This window comes from Cryptotermes secundus, unplaced genomic scaffold (assembly GCF_002891405.2).
Source record: "Cryptotermes secundus unplaced genomic scaffold, Csec_1.0 scaffold44, whole genome shotgun sequence".
Classification (NCBI taxonomy): domain Eukaryota; kingdom Metazoa; phylum Arthropoda; class Insecta; order Blattodea; family Kalotermitidae; genus Cryptotermes; species Cryptotermes secundus.
The window spans coordinates 182,211-192,929 of record NW_019740383.1 but is presented as its reverse complement, the minus strand read 5'-3'; the positions used below and the strand labels follow the sequence as shown (position 1 = coordinate 192,929).

The following is a 10,719-nucleotide window of genomic DNA, read 5'->3' as shown; positions in this document are numbered from 1 at the left end:
CCTACCGTATGTCTAAGATCTAGTGAACCGAAGTGAAACGGAGAGTTTCATGGAGGTAGGCCTAGGCCCAAATGGGGGTTGTAGCGCCAATGAAAAAAAAAAGAGTTCCTTTGCACGGACCTCATATATTTTCATGTTTCAGGATACAAATTTGAGTCGGTAAATTCGTTTGAATATGGTCCCACATTTACTGCGGTATTCATAGACACATAATTGAAATCGGGTAGATGCAGCTGTAGCAAATACGAAATGTTATTCTGTATTGACATTATAGGGTGGTGCAGAGTGATTTTGGTCAGTTTTGCTGGCGTGTGGCTTATCTCTATGGTCTAGTGGTCAGAGTTCCTGGCTACGGATCTAGAGGTCCCGGGTTCGGTCCCCGGCGCTACCAGATTTTCTGAGAAGCAATGTGTCTGAAACGGGGTACACTCAGCCTCGTGAGGATAATTGAGGAGATATTTGAATGGAAAAGTAGCGGCTTCGATCTAGAAAACCGAGTTTAACGGACGTGGGAATCCGTTGCGCTGACTACGCGACAGCCTCTATCCGCTAAAGTTGGCACTAACTTCAACGACAATCGGCGGTCGCTCGGTCGGTATAGTTCGCTTGCGGACTCAAGCCAGGGAGTTTGTTTGTTTGTTTGTGGCTTATATTAAAGTTGGCGAGGAAGCAGTTTGTAACACAGAAGATGTTGAGGGCCCAACAGTCCTTGGCACATCGATCCGAAGCTTCCGTTCAGCAAAATTTCTAACATTTCCTCTTAGCCTGTCTAACCTAGTTTAGCCTTCGATGCCATGTCATGCGTCCTTAATTAGTTTATATTATTTGTTTGCCGAAATTTCTTCTTGTTATGCAGAGCATCCAGTTTTATATTTGTAGTTTTTTATTTCGTGTAACTTGATCTATGATTTTAGCCTACTTTTCTTATTTTGAAAAATACAGGGATGATTGTGAGATCACCTTGCTCTCTGTGTGTCTGGATATCTCTCCCTAATTCCTGATTCCTAATCCATAAGCACTGTCCTCTTTACTCAACTTTGGGACGGAAAGTAGAGAAAACACCGCCTCCAACATTCTACATTTTTAAACAGTCATTTACGTAAAGAATGATAAGGTAGACCTTGAGATAAATAGAAAATGAAAGCAGGCGGTAAAAGACAGTAAGGTCTACGTTTAATTGTATTGAAGTAAGAATTTATGCCAACTTAACTATGGACTCGACACAATATTGCTTTGTACAATAATCGTCGTTTATATAATATTAAAAAATTCTGAGATACCTCAAGTGAGGTAAAGCGTTGTCACGCTTCCAGTGACTAACTTCGTTTTTTAATGATAATGTTTTAACGTCAGAAGTCACTGAGCGTCGGACGAGATAGGAATATCGTCATGAATTATAACGATACAATGACTAGGAAGGAACCGACCTTGGCTCACGTGAAGCCCCTATTTCTACGAACTTCCTGGAGATATGAAAAAATTTAATATTAAGTATATTATTTTCCTCCCACCTATGCCTAGTTTTTGCAAGTGGTTTCTCTGCTTGAAATATTTTAGACCAAAATGTTGGCACCAATCTCATATATTCAGTCACGCTATATGTCCTATCCAGCATCGTTAAATAACCTATGCATCAATCGTGAGTAATCCGTAACAAGTAAAGTAAAGCTATCCCTGTAACAGGCCGTGAAAGCCCATAGGGTTGTGAGACGTTGAGGTTCCCATATTATCTAGACAATCGGCTCAAAGATGGCGGTAAGATTGTCAGCCTTACGCTCCGGCCGCGCTTTACTGCCCGGGAAAATTATTTAATTATTTCATGGTACTCATTTCTGTTAGAGGCTGAGTCGACCCCAGGGGCCATAGTGCGGCTGGAATGATTAGGTCAATTGAAAAAATCCAGTGACCTCATGGGGACTTGAATCCGCGACCTTCCGGCTTGTACCATAGTGCCTCAACAAACTACGCTACCGCGTGACCAAATCATCATCTTTAAATACCACAGAAATTAACAGAAACTGAACTACATTCGCGTGGCTCTTTTTTTGTCATTTCAAATGGAGTTGTCACTGTGATTAATTAATTAAGCACTATGCCTTGAGGACATATTGGAGAAACTCCATTATTCTTGACTTCGGCACTAGATGGAAAAGAGATATCAACTTCACGCCCTGTCTGCTTTTCAAGTATTTTATTATAAACATATTATAGTACTGGATGTGAGAAATGAGAACATGGTGTCTGAATGACCCTAGAGATATCCATATTGTATTGTGGCCAACAGAGCCGACGAATTTTTCATGACACTCTCTGTAGGATGGTATCCATTATTTTTAAGTCGAGTTTTACAACTTCTACGTACTGACAATTTTTATTAGCGGAAATATTATTATGTATAATTCATCAGATGACCTGCCTTTTAAACCATCGAATTTTCCTATAACTGCTTTCAAGATAATTGTAATCAGAAAAAGTAACTACTCACAAGCTTGTATCTTAATTCTTTGTCTTTACTCCAACTTTCTTTGTAATTACTTTTACATATCCGCACAAATAGCTTGTAACCCTAAAAAAGGGGTTGAGAACAACCGCAAGAGCCAGTCAAACTAAGATTTCAACAAAATATGCCGGACAGTATAGTTTTAGTACTCTTACGTCATAAATATCGATTAATTAGTTGTAAGATTAAAGTAACTTTAAGAAAGTCAACACATACTGGCTGTACTTTGTTTCATTGAATTTAAACCCTTTAAACTCGTATTAATTATGTACCATTAAGTTCCTCCATTCGCAAATTGGATACATGAATTCAACATTTACAAGGAGTAGACAAAATAATGGAACCACTTAGGTATAATTTGATGAATAGAATGTTTGTGTTGGTTACATTGAAAGAACTTCAGTTGGCAACGCTGGATATTCTTCCGTTTGTTTACACTCTGTTGTGCTCGTGTAAGTGAAATAGTGGTTGTGTTGGGTGACAGTCCTTATGAAGAATTCGAAAAATGGGAGACTTGTCCGATTTTGAAAGATGGGAGATTATTGGCGCGCGTTTAGCTGAAGCATCTGTGAGAAAAACTGTCACATTATTACGTGTATCCGAGAGTTTCCGAGGTTATGTCTGCATACACGAATCATGGGAAGACAACATCAACGAAAGGGAACAGTGGGCGAAAATCAACACTGACAGAAGTATATCGTCGTACATTGGGAAGGACTGTTTCGAAAAATCACACAGGTGATAACAAAACATAATATTCATCTTGAAGACCCCGTTTGCACAAAAACTGCCCAGCATGACATTCATAAGTCCAGCATCCACGATAAAGCTGCAATTGCTAAACCTCTGATTATTGAAAGTCATGCTCAGATGCGTAAATGATGGTGTCACGACCATAAAACCTGGACATTAGACAACTGGAAACGAAAGCGTGATTTGGCCAGATGAACCGTCCTTCACGCTGTTCCCTGCGTCAGGAAGAATTTACGTTTCGAGAACAACCAAGGAAGCCTACAATCCGGAATTCCTGGTTCTAACAGTGAAACACGGGGGAGGTTCTGTGATAGTTTGCGCAACTATATCGTGGTACAGTGTTCTGTTGGTCCCCTTATTACCCTTCATGGCCGAAATACTGCAAGGGAGTACGTGAACAGCTTGAGTAGTCAGGTACATCCCATGATCCAGACGCTATTTCCGAAAAACAATGCAGTTTCCCAAGACGACATGTCCCCATTCACACAGGCGGAACACTTCGATCATAGTTTCACGAACATGAAGTCGAACTCCAACGTAATCATCACATTTGAGCATCATTGAACCACTCTGGTCAGTTTTGGAGACTAGAGTGAGGAACAGAGTCCAACTTCCAATATCTCTAAAGCAACTTGGAGATGTTCTTGAAGACGAATAGTAAAAAATTCCGCTGGAGAGTGTTCAAAACTTGTACGAGTCCATTCCAAGCAGAACTGCCGCTGTATTGGTACCAAAACAGTAATAAAGAAACATATAAAGTAGCTGTAGTGTTTCAATCATTTTGCCCAGTCCCTGTACGTTTACAAATGTTTGACCTGTAAAGATAATCTAAACTATTGATACGATCCGACAGCCGAAATAATTGCCCGTCCCTGACCTAGAGTATATTTGAACATACCTGACGGCCATGATGGGTGCCGTTCTTCAATACAGATGCTGCGTTGGCGAAGTGGACATCTGTGAACAGATATACAGGTATATTTTAAATGCGCATCTGATGAAGATATCTTTCCAATTAAGTTTGTTGCATTAGTTTGCTGGTGATTTTAGAGTTTCAAAGTAAGCATAATTAGGTATTATGACAACCACGATTTATTGAAACTGAATAACATGAATTATTAATATTATTAATGTTCCCATTTTGTAGGTCTTCCAGTGATTCTTTCGGGCTGTCTCTGTTCGAAATGACCTGAGTTAGTGATTAGCATAACTGACTCAAATATACTATATATGATCTGAATGAGTGACAGATTGAGTGACCCACTTGTAAATTAAATGTTGTGCATCGTCGCTGAATTTGATTCTAAATCAGTTCAAATTAATATTGCCGAAAGCTGTATACTTAACTTACTTATTCAACAGGCCAATTATTCTTCTGTCTCCACCTTGAATTCAAATGTCATCTGTTGCCTTGAGATATGAAAAATACAGTATATATATACCGTATTTACGCATGTATAGGCCGCGTGCGTGTATAGGCCGCAGCACAATTTACAAACAGGNTATATGTGTGTGTATATATATATATATATATATATATTGCTTCTCTAGCTGAACTAATGTTCAGTCCATCGTAAAATACAATGCTACTAAACCAAGTTGTTATTATTATTAAAGAATTGAATTGAATTATTATTATCATCAGCCACATGATCCAATCTTATAAAAGTAGAGTTATTCCTGTAACAGGCCGTGGAGGCCCATAGGATTGTGACAGGTTGAGGCTTCCACATTTTCTAGATAATCGGCTCACAGATGGCGGTGAGGTTGTCAGCCTTACGCGTCGGCCGCCCTTTACCCCCCAGGAAGATTCGTGGTATTCATTTCTGTTAGAGGTTGAGTCGACCTCCGGGCCATAGTGCGGCTGGAAGGAATAGATAAATTGAAAAAATCCACCTCATGGGCACTCGAACCCACGACCTTCCGGCTTGTAGCATAGTGCCTCAAGCAATTACGCTTATGCGTGCCACTTTATATACTCGTATATTCGTTCTCTTCACTTTAATAGTTGAAGCTGGTGTATATAAATTCCACACATGAGTGTCACGTGACCTGCCAGTTCCCTCCTTCATATACTATTAATTTCACGCATTAGTGTAATACGTCCTGTCAATTTCACTCCTTTTTATTTCTATGAGCTCAAAAATGTTAAAGTTAAGATAACGAATTTTGAATTACTTTTCGTGTACTGTTTCAATTCTCCTACTCTTCAGTTCCTTGGGATCCAAATATTCTCTGAGAATATTGTAATTAAATACTTTCACATGCCATATCTGAAGTTCTCATGGCAATGAATATCAAAATCGCGGTCTTCTGGAGTGAGACAATATAAAGTGCCAACGTTTTGAAGGAGCCCGCTACCGCAATCTATCGGATACACGAGTAAGCCGCGCGGAAAGAATATCATACCAGAAGACCGCAATCTTCAAAGACCTTCAAATTTTTGTCCTTATCTTAGATTGAGAGACAGTTTTCCATTCACTTACAAAAAGAAAATGGTATTATAGTTTTATGTATTTTTAAATTGAAGTATTCACAGAGGAAGATGAGAGGTTTTACCCTCTTTGAAATATGTCCGGTTAGTCGCTGGCTTCCCACCGGGGCGGCCCGGGTTCGATCCCGTGTCTGGTCAATTTGGATTTGTGGTGGACAAAGTGGCACTGGGGCAGGTTTTCTCCGAGTACTTCGGTTTTCCCTGCCAATCTTCATTCCACCAATTGCTCCACAATCACCCTCACCTATCATCTGGGGCTGGTACAACAGGCCAGAAGTGGCCGCAGTACAAGGGACTTAGTCCCACCCCACTAGCAATAATAATAACTAACCACCTTCACATAAACTTGTTTTTCCCTTACCTGTGAAAAAGATGAATAATCCGATGAATGTAAAAATGCACAGCTTTTGAAGAAATGACATTTTGAATCTGTTAATAGGCCCAATTTCACAATATGCCCGATGTCTTGCTAGCTTGGCAGAATATTACATCCATTGCATTAATGCCTATTCAGTGTACTTACTTTATGTTGAGGAACTTCAGACTCGAAGTGACTAGGCCTTATCACATTTCCGTTGGCTAATTGTTGTTTCCATTTTACTTAAAACTTGCTTCTTATCTATGTGTAATGCCTCCTAACTAATCATTGTCAGAAATATTTCAGTATTTTGACATATTTGTTATAAGTAAAATTGTGGAGCCGGAGAAACAGCCATTGCAATCGAAAGGCTTTGAAACAACATTTGTTTCTAGGCAACGACCGCAAAACAAACAAGGTAACGACGTCCGTTACTAGGCAGCAGATTCTTAATAATAATAGATGGCCGCTGCTAGGGAAGGTTTGAGTAACATGTACCCGCAGCAACTGATAAGCAGGCAACAGAGGAATCGTGTTTTCCACGTTGTCCGTGCCGAGGTGTTATAAGCAAGGGGCAAGGTCGCAGTTTGAATGGAGTCGCCAATCAGAGAGGACTTGAGCGCGGAAACTAAGAAATATCCACTATTAGAGTCGATACCAGGAAACGTCTAGAAACAGACTAAGAACACTAGTATATGTGTAACATTGATATGTAAAATGCGGAGATCAGCGATGGCGCTATAATTAAGTGTAATTACGAGTTGTGTGGTGAATAAGGACGATAACAAATGCTTGAAACATTTGTTTGAGAAACGATGATATGTATCTTTTATTCTTTACGAATTAGATATCTGAGTTCCTGTAATACCGGCATAAAAACTATCTTTTCATTGTATAAAGGACAGTCAGTAAATAGGTCACAGCTGTAATGGAAGTAATGGATTTTCTATGCATATCACTAGCTAACAGCAAAGTTCAGCTTCATGGCAGTCTAGGTAGGAGACCGCATGCTCATGTTCGCAGGCTTGTTTCAGTAGTCGAAATGGCGACCGTGCTTGAGGATTATACTACCGAAGATCAGCGTTCTTTTCTGCGTTTTTTTGTGGGCAAAAGACTCAATGCAAAGGATATTCTTAAAAAAATTGTCCTGTTTAGGTGAAAATATTTGTCGCGCGAAGCGGTTCTCAACTGAGTCGAGAAATTCTCTCAAGGACGTTCGTAAGTCGCAGATGATGCCCGACCAGGTGCGGAAGTGGCTGAGACGACAGTCAAAAGATTTCTATGCTGCGGGTTTCGACGTACGGGTAAATCGATGGGACAAGTGTGTCAATGTTGGTGGATGATATGGCGAGAAGATTTTTTTCCCAGGTTCGAATATCACAAGTTTTACGTTTTATATCCATTTGTGACACATTTACTGGCGGGGAACAAGTTTGCTAACCACTTTCTTACACTGGGTTCTCGCTCACGGATTTTCTGCCCTGAAGACGGAGGCAATACTTTCCTCCGAAACGCCGGTTCACACAAGATCTACACGGCGCCACATCCCAGAAGACGCCATTCTTCATAGTCATCGATGTTAAAAACTCAGATCCTACATAGACAGTGTGTTCATCTTGGAAATACAAACCTACACTCCCCCAAAGAATTTGGCTATTACATGCGTGAACTAAAGTCCAAACTCAGCTTCTTTCCCATCATTTCCTTCATACGGAAGAACATCTTAATATCATACTCCCATCTATGCCTGGGTCTTCTAAGTCTTTCTTCCTTTCAGCTTTTGCAACTAACATTTTGTATGCGTTTCTCATGTCTACCATGCACATCACATTCACTGCCTATCTTATGCTCACTTATTTCATCTCCTTAATAATGTTTGATGGGCCGGTCACGGTAGCCGAGCAGTCTAAGGCGTGTACTGTCTTCGCTCGCTTGGAAACCGGGATCGTGGGTTCGAATCCCACTCAGGGCATTTGATGTTTAGTTTGTGTGTGTGCGTTTTTCTGTGTTTGTGTACAGGTAGAGGCCTTGCGACGAGCTGATCACCCGCCCAAGGACTCCTACCGAACGTGTAAGATCTAGAAAAACTGAAGTGAACGGAGAAGTTCATGGGGGTAGGCCTAGGCCCACTGGAGCTGTAGTGCCAAAGGGGGAAAAAATAATGTTTGATGAAGAACAGTAATTATGAAACTCCTCATTAAGTGTGTAATTTTTCCTAGGTCTTGTTACCTTCTCCCACTTAAGTCAAAGTAGTGTTCTGAGCACGCTCTTCTGAAGATCATTAAACTACCTTCTTCTCGCAATTTAGAGAGTTTCACGCCTACACAAAGAAGTTGGTAATAGTGTAGTTTCGTATATTTCAGTCTTTAAATTCTTCTAGGTAGAAGACAAGATGACAGAAGGTTCTGTGTATACTGAACTTCATCTAATTTCTATTTTATTTTTTAATGTTTTGTACATTAATTTATAACTCGTGGTTTCAATCCTCTAAAATATTTAAAATGGTAACGCTCAACCGAATGACCGAAACATTTCATTAGATGATTTCTTTTTGAATTGGGCATAAAATTCCTTCTTCAAATAACGATAATTGCAGATGGTCCACCGAGCCGACAGTTGTGATTGCAATTTCTCGCGTCGTTACCCAGTTCCCAAGACAAAGTTATCGGATAACAATTCGAAGCAGTTCGTGACCTGTGTCATGATTCGTCCAATGAGTTCTTACAGAAAACAGCTGCAAAGTCATTGTGATTCTGGCTTATTTCGATTTAATTCTTCGTCATTTCGGAGTTTTTCATTTCATATTCTACAAAAATGGTACCTGAACAAAAGTTTTATGTTCGACTATTCTGTGACGTAAAGTAAGTGACACTCGAGTATGTTCCACATCAGCAAATATGGGGACTGGGTATATTTTCAGTTCACTAATTGCTGAGGTGGGACGTGTACTAGCGTCATGTGGAGTAAGTAACCTTCGTGGGCTCGATATCGAAGTATGAGCCACAATTTTACACGTCACGCGCTTGTCGGAAGATAAAATAGACACGGGGGCTCCAGCGGGGGCGAAGAAGGAAAACGAGGCAACTGCCCCTTCCGCCACTAGATTCAAAAAAAAAAAAAATCAAAATTGAAGAAAAATGAAAAATATACCAAATACAAATAATCGATTTTTTCTCCTTTTTAATCTTTTATCATTGACATGTCTCTGTCTGAGAGACCATCTTCGCTACCGCGTGCCCCCATGTGTAAGACCATAAAACCTTGAAACTTTAAATCACAGTGGACTTAGCAGGTAACCTGCTAGTGTGACGGACTAGTACGAACCAATTCAAAAACAAATAATCTAAGTTAAAAACTTTTCTTTTAAAATTCGCAAAAATATTCTTAAATGGCTTAAATAGAAATTCGTAAAATAATTTTCTTGCTGCCTCCTTTTGAAAAAAATAATGACGACATCCATGACTGGGCACAATTTTGAGTGCATAGTATAACTATTCAGCGTGCACGCACATTTGTCAGTTCTGCTTATCAACCAATTCTGTCGCTTCCAAACTTGCGGAGTGTCTCCCCACCCACGCTACGCTAGCGTAGGCAGTGCTCCGGCCCCTACATCGGCGTTTAGATTCGATGGCCCTGCTGCACAGTTGGAAGCCAATAATTCTTCAGCAATGACTCAGTATTGGGACTTCCCCCACAGTAACTCTTTTTCCTAGTACTCATTATTTCACGATACCATGGAGCCACCTATGCAGGGCTATTGACACTAACTGTGAATCCCGTGCATAATTTCATGGCGAATTTAGAATATCGCAGCACGAAATAAGGTATTTCACGGAACCGGATAGATTTAACCTAATCATTTACCATTATGGCTCCAATTTCTGCTAGAAATTGGAGTGGTCTAGTGGTCAGAGTTCCTGGCTACTGATCCAGAGGTCCCGAATTTTCTGAGAAGTAGTGGGTCTGGAACGGGGTCCACTCAGCCTCGTGAGGATAATTAAGGGGCTACTTGAATAGAAAAGGGGAACGCGGTAGCGTAGTTGGTTGAGGAGCTATGCTACAAACCAGAAGGTCGCGGGTTCAAGTCCCGATGAGGTCATTGGATTTTTTCAGTTGACTTAATCCTTCCAGCCGCACTAGGCTCTGGGGTTTACTCAACCTCTAACAGAAATGAGTACCAGGAATTAATTAAATAAATTTTCCTGGGGAGTAAAGTGCGGCCGGCGCGTTAGGCTGACAACCTTACCGCCTACTTTGAGCCGATTGTCTAGATAATGTGGGACCCTCAACGTCTCACAACCCTGTAGGCCTTCACGGCCTTGTACAGGAATAGCTTTACTTTTTTTTTACTTGAACGGAAAAGCAGCGGCTCCAGTCTAGAAAACCGAAATTAACGGCCGTGGGGACTCGTTACGCTGACTACGCTACACCCTCTATCCGCTAAATTTGGCACTAACTATGCTGCAAGCATGCAACTATGCAAGCGGCATTCGCTCGGTCGGTATAGTTCGCTTGCGGGCTAAAACCACGGAGTTTCTTTTTTCTTATCTGTTTCCGGAGCCTCGTTTGTGGAGACAGAGAGAGGGACTGCAGTGACGTAGGAGGCATATGCAT

General features: G+C 40.8%; 1 protein-coding gene across 3 annotated transcripts in view; it reads right to left on the bottom strand.

Annotated features, from left to right (window-relative positions):
* LOC111872283 overlaps nt 1-6,313 on the bottom strand; it is a 41,220-nt gene extending 34,907 nt beyond the window's left edge. For 2 of the 3 annotated variants that reach the window (XM_023865998.2, XM_023865997.2), the window contains exons 1-2: nt 6,109-6,259; nt 4,152-4,210 (exon numbers count right to left, since the gene is read on the bottom strand). In XM_023865998.2, coding sequence (XP_023721766.1) covers nt 4,152-4,210; nt 6,109-6,169 — 120 coding nt within the window. In that variant the 5' untranslated portion in view covers nt 6,170-6,259. The other variant, XM_023865999.1, reaches the window with a different exon arrangement.
* Nucleotides 6,314-10,719: the final 4,406 nt, after the last annotated feature.